At 36.3% G+C, this 22,611-nt stretch overlaps 1 protein-coding gene across 2 annotated transcripts in view; it reads right to left on the bottom strand.

Annotated features, from left to right (window-relative positions):
* Positions 1 to 658: 658 nt before the first annotated feature.
* LOC144978501 (uncharacterized) overlaps positions 659 to 22,611 on the bottom strand; it is a 39,656-nt gene continuing 17,703 nt past the window's right edge. For both annotated transcript variants that reach the window (XM_078924666.1, XM_078924667.1), the window contains exons 9-18: positions 21,843 to 22,002; positions 20,164 to 20,357; positions 19,543 to 19,692; positions 16,994 to 17,096; positions 16,116 to 16,242; positions 14,979 to 15,047; positions 13,250 to 13,361; positions 5,402 to 5,592; positions 4,029 to 4,198; positions 659 to 3,052 (exon numbers count right to left, since the gene is read on the bottom strand). In XM_078924666.1, coding sequence (XP_078780792.1) covers positions 767 to 3,052; positions 4,029 to 4,198; positions 5,402 to 5,592; positions 13,250 to 13,361; positions 14,979 to 15,047; positions 16,116 to 16,242; positions 16,994 to 17,096; positions 19,543 to 19,692; positions 20,164 to 20,357; positions 21,843 to 22,002 — 3,562 coding nt within the window. In that variant the 3' untranslated portion in view covers positions 659 to 766. The remainder of the gene's footprint in view (positions 3,053 to 4,028; positions 4,199 to 5,401; positions 5,593 to 13,249; positions 13,362 to 14,978; positions 15,048 to 16,115; positions 16,243 to 16,993; positions 17,097 to 19,542; positions 19,693 to 20,163; positions 20,358 to 21,842; positions 22,003 to 22,611) is intronic.

Below are 22,611 nucleotides of genomic sequence, written 5' to 3'. Positions count from 1 at the left end.
TATTAAGGACTACGCCGACTGAGGACGTGTAAAGAGACACAGAAACGAACGTTTCGGCCACAAAAAATGTGAGTGACAATTTATATTATATATATATATATATATATATATATATATATATATATATATATATATATATATATTTTTATATATATATATATATATATGTGTGTGTGTATTTGTATGAGTTCCAAAAGGATTTCATAACAATTCAAAAAGGAGAAACAGACTGTAACAATTTATATTTTAGGACACCCATGTGAATGAATAATATTAATACAAAAAATTAACATTCGCTGCCTGTATGGGGCTATAACAACAAAATGTTCCGTGGTGTTGGAGAGATTCAAAATGGAAGGTAAGGAGCTTAACAGTTTGCTTTACTCTTCATCAACTCTTATTTACAAATACGCTGTGAAAATTTGAAGAAAGACGAATCCTGAATTTGATGTTGCCATCCACAGTTATCTTAAAACCAGAGAATGAATCCAGGATTCACTCTTCCCACAGAAATGATAATTTTGTTGTTCCTGATTCCCTCAGAGCCTTAAAGACTATGAAGGAAGAGTTTACATCCGTTTCTGAAGTGTTAAATCGAGTGTAGCAATTGCCTACTACCCATTGGCTAGGATGCTTATTTATTAAAGTATTGTCCACCAGACCTATAATAAGGGGAAGACCATATTGCTACACCACAAGGGGATAAATCCCTAAAAACCACAACACATATCAACATATTAATGGATGCAACTTTTTAAAAACTTATTCAACACAATTTGGCTTTCTTTGAGTCATTGCTCAACTTTGAGATTTTTTTACTAGGCGATAACGATAACCCAGAAGATGAGGGCAGTGTAGCTGTTCTTTTCAAATTTGATTCAGAACTATTGGACCAGAGCTGACTTATACCTTCTTTTCCCTTCTCAGTGCTCAAAATTTTATGCATTCTTCTAGGAGAGACGTCTTCCATTTGGTCAAATAAAATCGAAAGCTGTCGTTTTGGGCTGCCCGTGGACTTTTTAGGTGTTTCTGATTTACTTAATTTTGTTGGGGATAAGGATGTAAAATTGCTGTCAAATGAAGCTTCTCGTTTAAAGTCTTCATTAACGGGAAAATATCTTTCTTCACTACTGCTTGCTTGTGAGACTGCACTCTTGATGGGTGAATTTCTTTCTGAGCCACTGCTCGAGTTTCCTGGGATTGAACCTTGAATCGTTTTACTTGGGGAAGAAAAATTTTCTCTGTTTAGATCTGAACAAATGGAGGAGTTTCTTTTGAGACTTTTGTCTGCTTTTTCTGGAGTTGTACTTTGAGCCATCTTATTTGGGGATGAAGTATGTTCCCTTTTGATACTTGACGGAATAGAAGAGTTTCTTTTGGGACTACTTTTTGCTTTTTCTGGGGTCGCATGATGAAACAATTTTTGGGGGGATAGGGAATTTTCTTTTTTCCGATCTGAATTAGAGGAAAATTTTATTTCAGGACTATTAATGGTCTTTTTAGGGGTTGCACTTTCAACTAGTTTACTTGAAGAGGACAAAGTTTCTCTTTTCATATTTAAACAAGTCGAGGGACTACTTGTCGGACAACTATTTGCCTTTTCAGGACTTTTATTCGTTAAGCCTTTACTTGGGGATGAAGATTGCCTTTGGGAGCTTATTTTTTCTACATCAAGGCTTGAACTGCAAACTGTTTCAATCAATGATGGAGAACAATTCTGAATGAAACTAAAAGTAGCCTCTGTTCTCATGTCATCATGGGTGGAAGTTTGTTGTTTTAAAACACTTGACCTTTTTTCAGAGATAAGATGCATACTATCTTTACTTGGTGATGAAGAAAAGGAATCTTTAGTGGCTTCTCTTCTTGAATCTGCACTTGATAATCTTTGTTTTTGCGGACTGGTGGCCACTTTAACAGGGGAATCCCTTTTTATAATTTTACAAGGTGATAAAGCTTCAGAGCCAAGATCAAGGCGAATTTGGGATTGTCTCTTTGGACTGCTTCTCTCTTTCTCAAAATTAACTCTTTGATTCTTTTCACTTGCTGTTGATAGGGATTCAGGGCTAAGGTTAAGTGTGGCTTCTCTTTTCAAATCAAGATTGACTGTAGAATATACTTGAGAACTTTTATCATTTTTTTCAGGAGTCCTACTAGTAGTCATGCTTGTTGGGGATAAAGATTGAGAACTGAGATCAAAAGATATATCTTCTGTTTTCATATCTACACCAAAAGATGTTTTACAGTCACCGCTGTTCATGCTTTGAATCTTTTCACTTATCAATGTTGGTGATAGAGTACTGAAATTAAGAGTGGCATCATTCTTTAAAAAAGAAGACGAGGAACTTTGCCTTTGAATGTCCTTCATTGCACTTGCAGTTCTAAAATCTTGAGTCTCTTGTCTTGATAAGGACGGCATGGAGCAGGGTAATGAAAAATGCTCTTTAATTACGTCTTCTTTGAGAGCTGTACCTTGGTGGAATTCAGATATTTCATCATCCAATATTTTCTCTGTCTCCTCTCTGCTGAGGGATTGTACTGTTTGCTCACTACCTACATCTAACTCTTGATTAGATGGGTGACAATTAATTTTTTTTCTCCCCTTTAGACTGTCCAATCTCATGAACTTATTGACGGATGGAGGAGATGATGTTGCTCTTTTCATACCTGAACCGGAGCTGCTGGAGGCAGGTTGGAAATTGTTTGTACTACATAGGGGTAGAGTGGGTGCTGAATGAAGACCCTGAGCAACTGACACTCTCAAATTTGAATCTGATTGTGATGAAGTAAGTCGATGAGATGTTTTTGTTTTTTGAAGGCTTAATCGTTTCGATTTCTTATTGGAAGATGGAGGTGACGACGCAGTACTGAGATCCATGGTAATTGTTCTTTTCAAGTCTGATTCTGATCGAATAGAAGTGAGTCGCTGGATGAGAGTTGGATCTCGATGGAAACTAATGGATATGTCATCATCAACAATTTGTTCTGTCTCTCCTCTGCTGAGACGTCGCAGAGTATGCATGCTCCCTGCATCTAATTCTGGTATTGTGGATATCTAAATAAAAATATAAGAATAAAAATTATAGGAATTGTTTATTTGAGAGGTGCAATATTTATGAACCCAAGAAGATAAAACGAGCTATTATATATGATAAGACATCAAAGTAAGAAAAAAGAACATATAGATGATTTATAGTTTTAAAAATGTGAGCTTTTAACAGTCAACTATGTTCAATGCAAACCAAAAGGTGTCTCAAGCCAAGAGCATCGGTGGACATATGGGACAAAGCATGCAACCTGTCATACATACAAAAAAAAAAACACTGTTATCACTGAGAAATCAATTGACACCTAAGAATGATGAGAAAATGTCCTTTTCCAAGGACTCAACTGTGCTGTTTACAGAAAAAATTAACCCTTCAACCTACTAGTAAGAAGTCAAGTGTCATTACCACAGGACAACAAAACTGCACAGAATAATTTAAAACTCACAGTAGTTTTCAGTGGTAATAATATAGTAGACATTATAACTTCTTTTAAAAATTACCAACTTGTGTTTAATTACATTAAATTAATGCTTTAAATTCATTTATATATTTGCTCTGGCAACAAAACTTTTCTCTCAAGAAGTTTATTAAGCCAATTAGGACCTGAAAATTCGTAGTTCTACAAATTTTTCGTAAACTTGAGCTTGACCTTTTATATAGCGCAATATCCACTTAACGTGCTCAAAGCGCTTTACAAATGGTCCCTGGCCAACAGCAACACGTAACATGTAGAACAAGACATGACGCCTGTTAGGCAATATTACAATTTTTTTCAACAGAGACAACGCTGTGAATGGCCAGGTACTCCTTTTACACCTGAGTATGGTGAGAGAATGTTAGTAAAGAGCCTTTTCCAATGACTCAACTATGCGCTGAGCGAGGCTCAAACCCAGGACCTTCCAATCCGAAAGGGAATGTCATACCTACGAATTTTTCGTAGTAGTAGGCAGATCTGAATATTTGGAGAATGAAGGTTGTACTCACCGTGGACTGGTTCATCAAGGGTAATGTGCATTCTTTTGCCAGGGTGGGCATGTCATTCAGACCGACCTCAGACATTTCTCGTGTGTAAAATAGAATGTAAGCCTGAGACAGAAGCACTTCCTCTTCAGATACAAGGTTGACTCGTGAGTCATTACAATGGACCCAAGAACCTAAGATAAATCAAGAAGAAATTAATGTTCATAATTTTTTTTTTTTTAATCTTAATAAATTGATCATTATTGATCAAACAGCTAATCTAGTGTTAACGTTATAAAAAAACTGTCCAAGACATTGCAGATGATTTCATTCCATTTACCATAGGTGTAAAATAAATTTAGATTTTTGTTGTTTCTTATTTTTTCTTTTAATCCAAACATTTCACTTTAGGATCTATCGGAATAAACAATCTGCTCGATATGACAGATACTGCACTGCCAGATTTTTCAGTATCGAACCAGTTAAATAAATAAATAAATAAATTCCCTTTATTCATCCCTAAGGGGAATTTTTTCTTTAGGGTCTATTCCATGGGAAGACTGGAACAACCCAGGCATCAGCCGCAGTGCAGCGCCACAACGTGAGCTAAAGCTAGGTGACTTGCTCAAGGCAACACAACATGATGGGCAGTCGAACTTGGTACCTTTCGGGTACGAAGCAAAGACCATACCACTGAGCCACGCTGTCCCATGAGATCTGAAAAGGTGTGTATGAAACAGAGCCAGACAAAGCAGAGAGGAAAATACAATTTTTTAAAAACTACCCAAAGAAGCAGCCTGCCCCTGTTCTTTTCTTGTATTTTTCTCTCTTTGTCATACACATTTTTTCAGATCTTTATCTTACACCAGTGCCAGGTCCTGAATTTATCACTTTGATACTTTCAAAATCAATTGACTGTGCGTTATTCTATCATTAGAAGATTTATTTTTTTAACATGAAGCTCTTAGAGCATGGTGTTTCCAAAGGATAAAAACCTTAATAAAAAATAGAATTTTGAATTTTCCTTTAACTTTGGGGAGGGAGGAGGGGGGATAAAATGACAAATTTATGATCCGAAATTGAGAGATTTGCACCAAAAAAGCCCATTTGTTCTGAAAATGGTGAAGTGCAAAGAGCTGTGCAATATGCAAAGACACTTTATATATATATATATATATATATATATATATATATATATATATATATATATATATATATATATATATATATATATATATATATATATATATATATATATATATATATATATATATATATATATATACATACATATATATATATATATATATATATATATATATATATATATATATATATATATATATATATATATATATATCAATATCAATACCTAGACGCTTTTAATGACAACATACCAGCATCATTGTTGTATGTATAAGCTGTATAGTGACCAGCTCTAAATCCAGCTCCATGATGTACCACAACAGCTTGTAAACGGTACTGAGGGATGTAGGACCCCGTGTCAAGGCAGAATGAAGAGATGTCAACGACATCATCAAAGGCCACATGTGTGTTGATCTTTTCTCTGTGATTACGACCGCACCATCTAAATAAATACAGTCATGCAATCATTGAAAATGACATTAAAGAAAATTATATACATAATATATGGAAAAAAAATGAATAGCATTATGAGAAATACCAGAGATGAAGGAAGTGGGAATAAATCTAAAAGCTAGAAGTGGCTAAATGAGCTAATCAAGAAAGAGAGAAAAATAAAGTGAATAAATGTGACTCATATATCAAAAAAATAAATAAATAAATAAAAAGGGAGGGGGGGGGGGGGGGGGGGGTTGTTTTGTCCCCTTTTATATGAGTCAAATTTAATTTCATTTTTCTCTGGGAATGGATGCTGATGTTCATCAGTGGCCTATACCCCTATACCCTGATCCAAACTGATAAAGCTTCTGATGACGTTGATAAAGCCAAAAGCGGATTTTGAAAGTCAATAAAATGAAAAATAAATTATTAAATAAATGTAGACAGAAAGAAAAGGAAAACAAGAAAGAAATATGTTCATTTGCGCAAAAAATTTAAATAATTTGTACCATGATTAGTGTCATTCAAAGAACTCTCTCTCTCTCTCTCTGTGGCATATCACTTGGACGTAGCCTCCCACACAGTCCTTCGGAAGAAGTCTCTGTCTTGTGCCCATCTGCCACATTCCGTCACGCCGTTGTTGAGCCATTCCTGTATATCCTGTTGCCATCTTCTTTGTGGTCTTCCTCTGCCTCTTTTGCCCTCCACCATGCCCTCCAGTACATCTCTCTCTAGTGTGTCGTGTCTTTTCAGGTGCCCAAAGTAATTGAGTTTCAGCTTTTTTATCTTACTCATTAGCAGGGACTTTTTTAGTCCTAGTGTTTTCATGATGTTTGCATTGCTTTCTTTGTTTGTCCACGGGATGCGTAAGATTTTTCTATGGCATTTCATTTCGAAGGCGGTTATTCTCTTTTCTGATTCTTTGGTTATAGACCATGTCTCGCATCCATATATTGCAGTGGGAAAAATACAGGATGTTAGGATCTTCATTTTCAGTCTGACTTCCTCTCTCTTCCAGATTGCCATCATTTTGTTTAGTTTGTTGCTTGAAAAAGAACTATATCTAATAATTTATTTCCCCAACATTTAGCTTTAAGAGAAAATAGTACCAAATTTTTCATTTCATACAACACAAGCCAAACAATCTTCTAATTTACATCACTGCATTTTGCCAGATCCTCAATAGTACTGAGCCAAACAGAAAAATGCATTACCATATGACACATTAGTGAGATAAAAAATAATTTATGTTTGATTTGAACTCTTTACCACCCAGCCTCAGCAACTGATCATTTCTAATTATCATTGACGGTCTAAAACTCACTTTAAAAAGTATACATTATCTACTTTTATATACTTTTTACACATCTCAACGCACAAAATTTCAATTTACTATAAGAACACAACAATTTTGAAGAAAAAAAAAAAAAAAAGCAGACTGAAGTATTTTTCCTTCAATTGATTTATATCACTGTTTTACCATTTGTCATTTTTACCCCCTAGAATATACCCATGTTTGATTTTCACCCCTAAATCTCTATAAATAAACAACTTTGTATCATTTGTACAATTTGCATCGCCGATCCTCACTGTTGAAACACTTGATCATATAATTTGTATGCTTTAATTGTACAATCATAACTACTTGTTTTTTCCTTACAAAATCCAAAGTCCAAAGGTTGAAATATGGTTTGTTTTTAGTTTGTTTTTCTTGTCTTGCTGAACGTCTTTTTACACGTTTTAATCTTTCTTTCAATACTGTCTTTTTAAAGCATTTTTATACTGTTACAGGGTGTCCAGGGAAATCCAACCTTAAAATTTCCTACCTAGAAGTGAAATTTCCTACCAGATATTTTATACACACAGCGTTCTATACGCTTAAAAAAGACAATCCTACTTAAAATAGGTCTTACCGCAACACAATCCATATTTATTTTAAAGTAAGAGCAGAGGTGAAAATGACTGGTCAAAAAAGGAGGAAATTTCTCAGTGCACAGATCATGACCCATCCATGCGACTATAATCTATAAATTTGAATTTCATAAAAATTTGCTGAGATGCAACCCAAAATGTTTCTTGCAGCAATTTTTGACAACACTCGGAGGAATTTCAAACGTTAAAAAACGGATAGCAACGTATAAAATCTTATCTACTTAGAGAATGGTACCATGTGATTATACAATGTCAAAAGCCACCACCCACCCCCATTTTCACTTTTAAAAAATACTCATATGATTTGTTGGTATTAGTGGTAGAGATGATAGTGTTTTGGTAGTTGTAATGGATGTAGTAGTGGTGATTGTGATGGTGGTAGGGATTATGATGTAGCAGTTGTTGCAAAGGTAGTGGTGGTGGAAGGGATGAGATGATGATATGGTTGTTGTAGTGGGAGGCAGGATTGGATTATTTTGATCAGTACTGATCCGCAACCCATTCCAGCTCGTGTCAGGGTCCACGTAGGGGCATTCTTCCCCGCCCGCCTCCTGGGCAACGGTTGGAGTATTCCGAAAGGAACTTTCTAACCGGCTGATGACACGAGTTTCTATGTGTCTGAGGTGACGGATGAAGGGAGGAATCAACCGCCGTGGCCAGATTGCCCTAGTTCACGCAATAAGCTGTGCTAGCCCCATGACGCTGGTGGGGTGAAGGGAAACTGTCACTCTACAAAGATACCCTCCTGGACTCCCAGCCTAGACACCATTAATGGGTGGACAGAGCTCATAGCCTTGGAAAGCAGTCTGTCTAGGAGAAGGAAAACTCCAACTTCAAACCACCACTGCCTTGTGGATCTGGGAAGATGAAAGGCTATGGAATCACATCCAGAGAATAAAGAACCGCTGAAGTCGGAGTCGCAGAGCCGAAAGGCGCAAATAGTCTGGAGAGGGAAACCAACCCAAAAATTAATGTGACACGCATCCTCCTCACAATGATGGACAACAAAACTGTCGGACGATATGGCGCGAAGTCTGGGGATTCCCGCCGGATGGACCTAGCGTCGAGCCCTGATAAACAGGGTTCACCCAAGCGATCTGGTGGTACCTTGCCCTCCTACTGTGGAACCAGGGTAGGAGATGCAAGGTTACGGACTACTGGAACTATCAAATTGCTACAATGGAATGCAGAAGGGATACAACATAAAAAGACTGCCCTCTCCAAGTTTCTTCAGGATGAGAAGATAGATATTGCCTGCATACAGGAGACACACCTCACAGAAAACATTAGGTGTTCAATAAGGGGATATCAACATTTTAGGAAAGACAGAAAAGAACGGAACAAAGGTGGAGTAATCATCTTCGTCAGAAATGACATAGCGACAAATGAAATAACGACAGATGAATCTGTTGAAATATTGGCTGTAAAAATTACCAAAAACAAACTGCAATACACAATATATAACTGTTACAGCCCACCATCAGAGAATCTGCCAATTGAAAACATAAGAAGTGAAGAAGAACAGTTCATTGTTGTGGGAGACTTCAATAGCCACTCCCCAAGCTGGGGATACAATGACTTAGACAGAAAAGGTGAAACCCTTGAAAATTGGCTTACAGACAGTAAGCTTCAAATTGTCAGAAATGAAGATGACCCAGATACATACTTCTCAAGAGCATGGAAGACAACATCAACCCCAGACCTAACTCTCATATCTGAAGATCTCACCGGAAAAGTCAGTAAACAGATAAAGGAACAACTGGCAGGAAGTGATCATCGTCCCATTCTGGTTGAAATAACTGAAGAATATGCAAAAGACAGAAAGGCACCACCTCCAAGATGGAATCATAAAAAAGCAGACTGGACTCTGTTTTCAAAGTTGACTGATAGTTATACAAAAGAGATAAACTGTAAAACAAGGAATGTAGAAAAATCAGCCAAAGCTTTCACAAAATCAATCATGAAAGCTGCAAAAGAATCAATCCCCAGAGGATCAAGAAAGGACTACTGTCCAGGATGGACTGAAAAATTAGGAAGTCTCAACAGCCAAGTCACTGAACACAGAAAAAAAGCAGAGAGAGAGCCAAATGATGAGAATATGGAAATTTACAAAGAGGCTGAAAAAACTCTCAGGAAAGAAACAATAAAAGCAAAACAGGAAGCATGGCATGAAAAAACCAGACAACTTGACTACGACAGAGACGGAAGAAAATTATGGAACCTAACCAAAGCTCTAAGTGGACAAGAAAACAGATATGCTGCACCATCAGTAGAAGATGATCAGGGGAGGATTCTCAACAAAAAACAAGCAGCAAACTGTTTTATGAAGCAGTACTCAAGTGTTGGGAGTATACAGATTAGAAAAGAACGAAAACGAGAAGTCCACAAAGAATTGAGAAAACACAAGGATACACCCAAAGAATCCACAGATGATGTCATGTTCAGTTCGATTAAAAAAGAAGAAGTAGAAATTGCCTTGAAATCTCTAAAAACGAACAAATCACCAGGTCCAGATGATGTTACTAATGACATCTTGAAACACCTAGGAACCCTCACAAAGAGGAAAATGAAACAACTGTTCAATGCAAGTTGGAAACAGGGTAAACTTCCACTCAAATGGAAACAGGCAACCATGATACCAATTAAGAAGGATGGCAAGCCAAAAAATAAAACCGAAAGCTACCGGCCAATAAGTTTGACAAACTGCTTGGGTAAACTGATGGAGAGAATTGTTAATCGCCGTCTCCAATGGTATTTAGAAAGCAATAAGTTGATATCAGATGAACAGGCTGGTTTCAGACAATTACGCTGCACAGAGGACCAGATAACATACATCTCGCAGCTGATCGAAAATGGTTACCAAGAAAAAAAACACACAGTCACAGTTTGGGTGGATATGGAAAAGGCATTTGACAAAGTCTGGACAAAAGGACTACTTCTCAAACTTAAGAAAGCCAACGTTTCACACAACATGTTTGCATGGATTAAAGATTACCTCACAAATCGAAAAGCAAGAGTCCAATCTCAAAACTCTAAAAGCAAGCTAACGAACATGACAAATGGAGTACCACAAGGCGGGGTTCTCTCACCAACCCTCTTTGTCGTTTTTATCAATGACATCTGCGAAACCAAATGCAGAGGAGTAAAAGCAGCCATGTATGCAGATGACCTTGCACTGATATGCACTGAAAGAAATATTGGTACTGCAAAGGCCAGGATACAGATGACTCTTGATGCTTTGAGCAAATGGACAAAAGACTGGGGTATGAGAGTAAATGCTGATAAAACCACATACACAACATTCAGCTTATCAACCAAAAAGCAATCTATGCGATTAACTTTAGATGGAAAGATTCTGAGAGAAGACCTTATGCCTAAGTATCTAGGAGTGAAATTTGACCCTCGACTCACTTGGAAACATCAAATAGATGAAAGTCAACAGAAAGGGTACAAGAGAATGCAGCTTCTCCGAAAACTTGCTGGAACGCAATGGGGAGCAAACTCAAACGTCCTGAAGAAGACATATCTTGGATATGTAAGACCTGCAATAGACTATGCCATATCGGCATGGGGAACGTGCTCACAGGCTCAATTTCAAAAGGTTGAAAAAATCCAAAACCAATGCCTACGCATGATCACTGGAGCAATGAAAACAACACCAATTCACAAGATGGAAACCCACACAGGAATAAAACCTCTCAAAGAACAACGAAATTTAAAAATAGTGACACAATTCTCAAAGATAAAATTCATGGAATCCCAACCACTGCATCCAAGTACAATGGAAAAGAAAGAGAATCGACTCAAAAGGGAAAACTTCATCGCCTTGGGACAAAAACTAGAGAGCGAATATAAAGTGACACCAAAGGAAGATATTGCCCAAATCAATGTCCCAAATCTCAAACCACCACCGTGGAAAAAGAAACAAAAATCCATAACCATCAACAAGAAAAACATTCGAAGCAATAATGACAATGCTCAAACCCTAAAGATGATCGATAAAAAATACCCAATGACCAACTGGATAAGAGTTTATACAGATGGCTCAGTTTCCGGCCCCTCATGAATGGAGGTGCTGGTGCACTCATACACTGGACAGATAAAACAGAAACAAAAATATCTGTATCAGTGGGTTCAATGTGCACAAGTACTAAAACTGAAGAAAAAGCCATCCTCAATGCAACAAAAGAACTATCCAGAGATCACAGAATATACGGGAAAAATGTGGTTTACTTGACAGACTCTGATGATGCTCTCCGGTCTATTGAAAATTACCAGGACTCTGAAGCCGCACACACTGTGGAGGCCCTTGAGGGCTTATCTGATAAAACAGGAAAAATTGTGCTGCAGTGGATTCCAAGTCATGTAGGTATATATGGAAATGAAATTGCCGATCAACTGGCCAAAGAAGGAGCCCAGAAGGAACAACCGAAGTCGTCAATCACTTACCATCAGCAAAAGAAAATAATAAAGCTAAAAATAGACAAAGAAAGGAATGACACACACCTAGAACACAACAAGCAGGATCCAATCCATGCCATTCAGCGAAGTAGCCAAGTCACTCTATTCCGCCTCCGAACAGGACACAATAGACTAAGAGGACATATGTTTACAAAGCTAGGTATTGGAACAACCCCTTATTGCCCATGTGGAACCGACCATGAAACCACTTTACATGTGCTTATGGATTGCCCATTATACAACGTGCAACGTTCGAACCACTGGGTCACCCCTACAACACTCAACACAAAGCTCTATGGTGAGGCTGAGGACCTAAAGCGGACCACAGACTTCATAGCAGATATCGGACTGCAGCCATAGATGTCCATCAGAGGAACGAAGAAGAAGAAGAAGGTTGTTGTAGTAATGGTGTTAGTGTTATGGATAGTGATGTGGTGGTTGTTATAGCAGTGGCGATGGTGGTGGTTGTAGTAGAGTTGACGTTGCTGATAGGCACGGTGATGTGGTGGTGGTTATAGTAGTGTAGGGGGTAGGGATGATGATGAAGTAGCGGTTGTAGTAGTGGTGCTGGTGGTAAAGATGATGATGTAGTAGTAGTTGTAGCAATGGTGGTGTGGTGGTGGTTGTAGTGGTGGTGGTAGGGATAATGATAATGTTGTGGTAGTGGGGATGATGATGTGGTGATGGTTGCAGTAGTGGTGTGGTGTTGGTGATTGGGATGATGATGTGGTGGTTGTTGGAGTAGTGGTGGTGGTGGGTATGATGATGTGGTAATTTTGTAGTGATGGTATGGGATGTGGATGTGGTAGTGGTGGTGGTTACATTAGTGAGTGGTGTTGGTGATAGAGATGATGATGTGGTAGTGTTTGTAGTAGTGCAGTTGTAGCAGTAAAATAATAATAATTTTGTGCACAGCAGTTGTCCTTCGCACATTTTTGATATCGCATTTTAAGCAAAAAATTTCTAATTTTTCTCATTTTAAAGGAAATTTCACCCTCAGTCCCATTATTTCCAACATTTCCGACCAAGTATGAAATTTCTGACCAATTTCCAACTTTCCGACTTCCCTGGACACCCTGTGTTAACTAACAGAGGCAGAACTTCCGAAAAGGGGGAAACCTCTCAGCTAAATTATTTATGTATTTTTTGAGATACAGTAATATATGTGAAATTCAAATGGATGTCAATTAAATAGAGGTAAATAAATCAACCAATAGTTTGTTTTCTTGCTATTATCTTTCAAGGACTAGGGATCAAGAATGAAACCTCACCGAAACCTCTTGAGATGAAGTCGTAAAATCTCTGGGGGTTTACTTATAAGAAGTTGCTTGCTGGCATCTGTCTTCACACTTGTTGACTGTCGACTAGACCGTCTTCGTTTACCTTCACAAAGTAAAATAATGGTCATAACATAAATCAATAAAAGCAATATTGTATAATACCTATATTGGAAAGCAAATTAAAAGAATTTTTCCAATCCTAAAATAATAACTTAAAAATAACTGCAATCTTTTTATTTTTTTCAATTATGAAAGAAAAGACGGAATGCTTTTCAAATGATATTGAAGCAATGCTGCATCATACATATCAATGTTTAATTTGAATCCATAGTCCAAAAAAAAAAAAATAGTGATTACTTTTCAAGTTGCATACAAACCTTTACTTTTTCTCTAAATTGACAAAATCATTGCAAATCAATATAAAATGAAAAATGTATTATCTGTTTTGGTTTTTTAGTTTTTTTAAGAATGCAAGAGAATAAAACCATATTTTTGAGTTTTCCAATTTCATCTCTAGCCCTTCAAAAATCATGTAGTTGAAGTGTATACTTTGCTAATGGGATCATTGTCTTGAAAACCAAACACTTCAGTAAACAGGCCTGTAAATGGTTGGAGAAAAAATTGTCGAACTTTTTGAACACGCGAAAATAGACACAACAGGACAAAAATATTGATTAATTACACAACACAGATATAACACGTCAATTGACTAGTCAAATCATGTCACTATCCCCATCTTATTTATAATGAGGTCCTTATTTTATGGTACCAAAAAAAAAATCCCAATTATTTGAGGGTCCTGGCCTGAGTTAGTTGTAAAGTGAAAAGGAAGAGAACAATTCCTACCCTTTTGAAGGATGTGTATCTCGTGCTTGACACGGGAAGCTACATATCTTCACTCCTGTTTGTTTGTGTTAAATGTTTACGCTGATTCTTTCGCTTATTTGGATTAATTCTTAAAGAAGAAGATGAAGAAGAAGAAGAAGAAGAAGAAGAAGAAGAAGAAGAAGAAGAAGAAGAAGAAGAAGAAGAAGAAGAAGAAGAAGAAGAAGAAGAAGAAGAAGAAGAAGAAGAGGAGGAGGTGGTGCTGCCGTGTGAGAGCTTTCAAAGAAAAATAATTATTTCGCATTATTTTTTGTCCGTCTCACATCTGGACTGAACCAATAAAATATAGAGAAAAAGATATGAGAACCGGAGAAATGCATGTGTGTCGGTAGCAAAATAGAGACAAGACCTTCCGGTCCAGTTCGACACACTTCTGTGCGTGCGTTATTTACTGACTGGTGTGTCGCGAACTTCGCGACATAGATAATCTGTGCTTCACGACCCTCTCTCGCTGGCTGTGGCACAGTATGTGGCACAGTAGCCAGGCAGTGAATACATCCATGTCTAGTGGAGTGTGTAGGTGGCATGATAATATTATAGCTAACTGATAGACGTTTTGTTTTGTTTTTGATGCGACAAATAAAAAGTTGTTTTTTTGGGGGGTTTTTAAGTCGGCATTTGAAATGGAAAAAAATCTGATTTTTTCCTGGAACAAAATAAAAGTCTTTTATTTTATTTTTTATTGGTTCTGTTCTTTGACGTTACAAGTTTTATTTTTAAATATTAATTTATTTTTTTTTAATATTAGCAAAATCGTACTGTCGGAAATCCGACAAAAGACGGAAGATTTACAGGCCTGAGTAAATTTTTAAAATGTCTTTTAATCCAAACTTACTGTTACATTTTTCACATGAATAAGACTTGGGCTCTAACTCTTCCTGTTCAGTAAACTTGAACAACATTTCTGAAAATGAAGAAAAGAACAGTTTCAAACAAACAGTTTATTTCACGCCATTCTCAAAACACTGCAATTATAACAGGCCACTGCCTTGACAATACATCTGCACAATCATGCAAAGCATAAGAAAGTAGAAAGACTGCCTGTTTAATAACAGTAAAAAAATTTGTTGCTGTAAAAATAGGGTTTTGTCCATTAATTTCTGAACAAAATTTTCTCAGCATTGCTTTTATCAACAGTGACAGTGTGAACTTGTTTGAATTTTGATCCATGTTTCCTGTGTTATTTTTCTTTCTTTCTTTTTTTTTTTAGATGAAACCAGCTGGTTATGATCAATTTCACATAATCACACTATTTATGAGATTTCTTTCTCATTGAGGGTTACTCATCTTTTTGATGCACCGGCATAGAAGGTGTCAATCACTCTGACTGTCTAGCTTAATAAAGTCAAGAAAACTTTGTTGAATGTTTATTGGTAAATTAAATGTTAAATGTGTGCTTGTCAGACAAAGTTTGAATTTGATATCCTCAACCGAAATCCACCTAAATTTTGTTGATCTGTTATGTGCTTGAAGGATAATATAGAGATATTACACCAAATATGATCTGACAGGCGGATTTTAGAAGAGTATTTTTAATATTAAGAAAAAAAAAAATTACATAAGAATAGTAGGTCAGGTCAATAAATGTACGCTTTTATAAGGCGATTGATCCAATGTACTGGTGATGACAGTTCTCTTTACTTTAAAAACTGTACACACTGTTGGGAGAAACGCCTCAGTCATCAATGAGTTTTCTAACCTTGGACAGCAATTTGATAATCATCTATACTCAAATAATGTTTTATGTCGATGGAAGAATATCCTTTACTTTGTGTTTTAAATATCGTTTCTATGCTCCCTCAAAATCTTACAGCAGAAATCATTTTTGTGTAAACCTCTTTATAATTCATGGAGTCCGAACTCGAAAATGCAATATAATCATTAATTACTGCAGGAAAAGAGTTAAAAGGAAGGACTATTCTCTTACACTACTAATTTTTAAAAAAATAAAGCATTGAACAAATCATCTCACCAGTGAGGTGACACATCTTCCTTAAGGATTGGCTGTTAGTTTGCTGAAACAATGGCGGGAATTCTAGTGACAAATCCAAGAAAGGCTCATACCGCCGTGAGGTATTCTTGCATGACAGGCATGTCACCTATATGATCAACAACAACAAATCTTAATTAGAGTGGTGCGCTCTCAAAACTAAAACCTGAGGCCAAATCAGCATACAATTTCAAATTTTGAACAGTCGCAAGATTCTTCTTTAATCTTATCTGATCTATTTAAGAAAAAAAAATGTCCTATTTCAAAATTACACAGTGAAAATAATCTGATGGACATGTGGACTGAAAAAAAATCAGTTTGTTACTTTTTTTAGGCTGACCTCTCTATAATAAAAAGATAATTTAAATTTAAGATCAATGTGCCAAAGAGATTGAAATCATGGGTCATAAAGAATTATATTTTCACAGAGAGACTCTTGAATATAACACTTGTGGCATGACTGGACTATACCCCCGCCCCTTTTTCCTGGTCCAAGTGTAGGGCTTTTACATAAGGGTGGATGAAAAGACAAACAAATAGCATGAAGCAAAATGCTTTTTCTTGTCATGTACAGCCCTAAATAACAATGTAAAATTGAATGTAAGCTTCAATTTAATAAGCGAAAACAGATAATGTGGACGTTTCGGGTTTCCTCTTTATCAACAAAACACGATAAATGGAACACTAGAGACGAATGACATATCTCACATTATCTGTTTTCTTTTAATAAATTGAAGCTTACATTCAAATTCACATTGTTATTCATTTCTTTGCGCTTCGACAAGCAACATTTACATTATAATGACCTAAGAGAGATAAAATGTTGAGGCATAAAAGTACACAAAATATGACCAACTCACCTGACTAACAAGCTCGCCTCGAAAGCTTTGATCAACAATGTTTTCTGACCCTTTACACTGTGGCAAATTTTCAATTTCTTGGGATAACTTGTCCAATAATTCACTTGAAAATAAAAAAATAATAAGAATAATATTTAATCATATGTTAACATTTTATACAATACAACAACTACTAAATGTGCATAAAGCTCTTCATAAACAGTCACATGTCAACAGAAATACTGAGCATGGAAGACATTCAGTCTCAAAAGCACTGTAATTTCTTTTTGACGGAGAAATTACAGTTACCAGTAAGGTAGATATTTTACGTCTGAGTTTGTTGAGAAAATATGAGCTTTTTTCCCCAAGGACTTTATGTGTGCACAAAGCAGGATTCCTTCCACCGACAGACAGCAAGCCGAATGGTATACCAATAGAAGGGGAAAAGAGGAATTGAAGTCAATATATTTAAATATTTATACAGCATACTGTTTATAGAGCTGTCAACCCTTCATAATCCAAAAGTGGAATCAGAACGTCAGGAAATAGGAATAGGAGACAAAATGACAAAACATAGGAATCTTTTAAGAATGGATAATTTTGTATCAAAATTGCCACCAAACACATAAAGACAGTATTCTGGCACAGCTGGCAAAACTACATATCACATGTATTAGGTAATGGAATGGAGAAGGGAAAAGGAGTGCATTTAATTGTCCTATTTAGCTACCTTTTGGCAATCATTTTTAAAAATCCACCTTTTAACCCCACCCCCCACATTTTTCTTCTTACCATTAGCATCGTTATTTAAAATCGGAATTTTAGAGACAATGGCGGAATAGTGCAGGATTCCTTCCACCGACAGACAGCAAGCCGAATGGTATACCAATAGAAGGGGAAAAGAGGAATTGAAGTCAAAATATTTAAATATTTATACAGCATACTGTTTATAGAGCTGTCAACCCTTCATAATCCAAAAGTGGAATCAGAACGTCAGGAAATAGGAATAGGAGACAAAATGACAAAACATAGGAATCTTTTAAGAATGGATAATTTTGTATCAAAATTGCCACCAAACACATAAAGACAGTATTCTGGCACAGCTGGCAAAACTACATATCACATGTATTAGGTAATGGAATGGAGAAGGGAAAAGGAGTGCATTTAATTGTCCTATTTAGCTACCTTTTGGCAATCATTTTTAAAAATCCACCTTTTAACCCCACCCCCCACATTTTTCTTCTTACCATTAGCATCGTTATTTAAAATCGGAATTTTAGAGACAATGGCGGAATAGTGGAAAAGGAAGAGTGAAAATTGGAATGATTCCGCCAAAAGCGGAAGGGTTGGCAGGTATGTGTTTACATTGCCATTTGTAATTTCATCTTAAGTAGTAAATTTCTTTATGACTTCTACACGAATTTCTTTGAGTTATCTGTCAAAAAATGGTGACATAGTATAATCTCCCGTGAATACAGTAAAATGATTAATTGGGCAGTATCCTGTGAAAGAAAAAAGAAAGACCTTTCAAATCTCCCAGCAATGATTGGGAAGCTTGGTCTATTAATCTGGAGGAGAGTATTTAACAACAATAGACATACAGCCTATCCGACAGCTATCGAGCAATTGTTATTGTCCATTGGATTTATTTACACAAACCCACTTATCTTAGTTTTCACATAAACTTATAAATTATCGAAATTATAAAAGGCAAAGTTTAAGATCTAACATTCCACCATCTTGAACTCAAACATTTCCTCAACAAGATTCCTTCCCTCTTCTAATAATTATAAAATCTGAAAAAGGAAATTAAAGGGAAATGGCCGGATACACTAACAAAAAAAATATGCAATAAAAGGGCCCTCTCAGCCAAACAAACAAAAAATAATATCTATAATTAATTAAATTGATAATAATTTGAGCATTTATATAGAGCAATATCCACTAAACGTGCTCAACGTGCTTTACAAGGAGTCCCTGGCCAACAGCAACATTTAACATGTAGGACGGGACACGACGCCTGTTAGGCGATAATACAATTTTTTCGGACAGAGACAAAGCGAGTGTCATACCACAAGACCGCATAGCCGCATAATTAAAGTAAGATAGTCAGTGAAATAAATAAATAAATAAACAAATAAAAGAAACCAGTTAATTTCTATTATTCACATCCATGTGCGGCTATGTGGTCTAGTGGTATGACACTTGCTTTCGGATCAGAAGGTCCTGGGTTCGCGCATCGCTCGGTGCATAGTTGAGTCCTTGGAGAAGGCTCTTTACTCACATTCTCTCACCGTACTCAGGTGTAAAATGAGTACCTGGTCGTTAACAGCATTGTCTTTGTCCGAAAAATTGTAATATCGCCTAACAGGCGTCATGTCCCATCCTACATGTTAAATGGTGCTGTTGACCAGGGACCCCTTGTAAAGCCCTTTGTGCTCATTTAGTGGATACTGCGCTTTAATCCATGTTAAGAGATTATGACCAACATTGCAGTCATAGTTAAAGTATTCATTGTGAAGTGAAAAAAAATGTAATTGCAAAAAACTAAAGAAGGTTGTCAGACTAACCACAGAAATTCTTGAGCATCATGCTGTGCATGGCCCTTAAAGACAGGTATGGCCCGCCAGACAGAGTGGAGAAAGCCGTGTGGACTGACCTGAGCCCACTTGCCAGACCACAACACTCGCAATAAACCATGTAACTCTTGGCATAAAGATCTGTGGTTTAAATCATTTATATGATTCATGTAATCATGTTATAATAATGTTTCAAATATAATGTTAAAAGGACAATTTTAAAAACATAGATAATTATATTTTTAAAGCTACAAATCAAGCTCTTTTGTGAAATTGATTTAATCATTATTATTTTTTCATTATTATTTATTTTAGGGTTTTTGAGTAACTTTCAATACTTTCAGGGCATTTTAATACCTGTACTGTAAAAAGGAAGATAATGATAAACAAACACAAAAGAAAAAAAATTGATCTGTTTGGCAAGTGCATGCAAAAAGAGAGCAGAAGTAGATCCAAGAACAATGTGACCAGTCTCATATCACTGTAATCCCCAATACTTATTCTTACAGAGAGGAGGATCAAAATATTTTCAAAAGTTATGAGAAGAAAAAAAAAATCTGGCAAAAGAAATGTGACTAATAAAGAGAATACAATTGCAAATATAAAACTTACAAAGCATTGAGAGCATCAGCTTTCGCCTTCATTAGATGTGCATCATTGGTCACCAAATCATTCAAGTCACCTGCCTCTCCTGGATCTGCCCTGCCACCATTCAGACCCCCAGCTGGTGACTTCTGACCCTTTTCCCCTCCCTTTTTACCCTTTGATGGTCCCTTTGAAGATTTTGTAGGAATGGTGTTTAGATGCTTAATTTAAAGAGAAAGAGAGACAGAGAGAGAAAGGGGGAAGGGGTGGTAAAGAAAGGGTAATGGTTTATATGAGGTCTCAATGCTCAATCAATGAATTAAAAAAAACAAATCTATATAAAGCTTTGTTTCACCACTTTGAATAACTTTCTCTAAATTTGACAATTACAAGTTAGCCAGTTTTAATTTGTATCTGAGGCTCTTCTGTTTCAGTGCACTCCCTGCAATAACTAACTGTCTCAATTCAGTATCATATTGGCATGGGTGAAAGGTTAGGCCAAAAAAGCCTGAAATCCATTTTCAACAAATTCAAAAAGCATGAAACAAACCTATTGCCTCCAAATGGTATTATGTTGAGATGATCTAGATGCCGGAAATAAATTAAAATCCATTTCAAAAAGTAGGAAATTCGAGTTAAGCCATAAATCTTGCACCCATGTATAATTTTATAAAAATATAATTCCCTTTATTCATCCCCATGGGGAAATTTGTCATTAGGGTCTATTCCAAGGGAAGACTGGAATAACCCAGGTATCATCTGCAGTGCAGCGCCGAAAAGTGAGCTATGGTGATGTGACTTGCTCACGGCCACACAGCTTGACGGGTGATCGAACTGTATTTTTTTAGTACGAAGCAAAGACCATAACGCAAAGTCATACTGTCCCATGTATTTGGGGTATTTAGATGCTGACAATTGAATTCATAGCCAAAAATATCAGACATGAGTTTAGTTTATTTGTTTTATTGAGATGAATGAATATAATTTCTTAAAGTGCAAAATATTAAAATTTCACATTTCTTATTATTTTAATTTTCAACAAATCACTTTTTCGATATCTGGCTCACTCTTACATAATGCCATATGATACATTAGATCATTGGGTTACATAAATTCAGGAACATTTTGCCACGTACTCAACAACAAGGCAGGAGAAAAAAGCTATCAAGAGTAGACTTTTACAAGTTCCTCCCAACAAAATTGACGCAGTATGAAAAGAAAACATTCAGCAAATTTACCCCTACATATGGAACTAGCTTCTTGGATCTATCAGTTTGATAGAAAGTATTGGACATTTTTAAAACACATTCAAAGGCTCATCTTTTCTCATGATAGGCTCTCGATGAGAATGATACGTTGAAATGCTTACCAGACCAAATGTGTAACACATCAAAAACCTAACAATAATACTAAATCACAGAAAGATGATTTACAAGTAAAATATTTCTTTCCCCTCACCAAAAATAAAATTAATTTGACTGTTTTCCTCTTGCCTAAAAATTCCAGCCATGGCTAAGGCAAAATAAAGTTAGATTATTTCAAGACAAGACTTGGAAGTAAAATGAACGAACATACAAGAAGGGTGACCACTACAGTTCATCATTTGAGGTAAAAACATCCCACTAGAATGATTACTAAAACACCTAAAAATTATTCATATGTAAAATCATCATTTTGAGTCAATAAGTTTACCAAACTGAATTCACCTGATAGTAATCAATGGTGTTGAGCCGTAGGAGCTGGCGAGCAGCTGCCAGGGGACCTTTGGTGGGGGAGAAGGAAGAGCTGGTCGATGGTGGTGTAGATGATGGTGAAAACAAATCAAAAACAAGCTGGCAGAAATATTCACGAAAGTCCTCCAGATGCCTGTGAAAAGGATATTGAGGGATAAAATACCACGAATTCAGTGACTGGATAATACATCATTATCTTTCTCATGTTATTATTTTTTTGTTTTTTTGTATTTGATGATGTTTTTAAAATCCATTGTAGGATTTAACTTTCATCAGTTTTATCAGTGTTGCTAAATAATGAAATATCATTTTAAAGTGAGGATCAGTCACAAAAGCTATAGCAGATATAGCTTTTTGAAGTGTTGAAGTTGATACTTTGTCAATATGAGTTCAACTCTGCTGTTCCTTAGGTGTTAAACTATCAGTTTTTGGATTATTTTTTTAATTATTTAACATGATTAAACTAAAATTTCCACAATCTTTCAAAATAAATTAAAGTTGATGTCTTTGTTATAATCTGCCATGCAATGAGATAGCAATACATCAGCTAGAGAAGCGGTAGTGAAGTTGCAGTATTTTGCTTACGTAGACCTGTCACTCCAAAATTGAGCTTTATATAGTACAATATCCACTAACTGTGCTCAAAGCGCTTTACAAGGGGTCCCTGGTCAACAGCAACATTTAACATGTAGGACGGGACATGACGCCTGTTAGGCGATATTATACTCATTTTACACCTGAG

This window comes from Berghia stephanieae, chromosome 8 (genome assembly GCF_034508935.2).
Source record: "Berghia stephanieae isolate SIO BIC M18660-M18661 chromosome 8, UCSD_Bste_1.3, whole genome shotgun sequence".
NCBI classification, from domain to species: Eukaryota; Metazoa; Mollusca; class Gastropoda; order Nudibranchia; family Aeolidiidae; genus Berghia; species Berghia stephanieae.
This window is presented reverse-complemented; position numbering and strand designations above follow the sequence as displayed.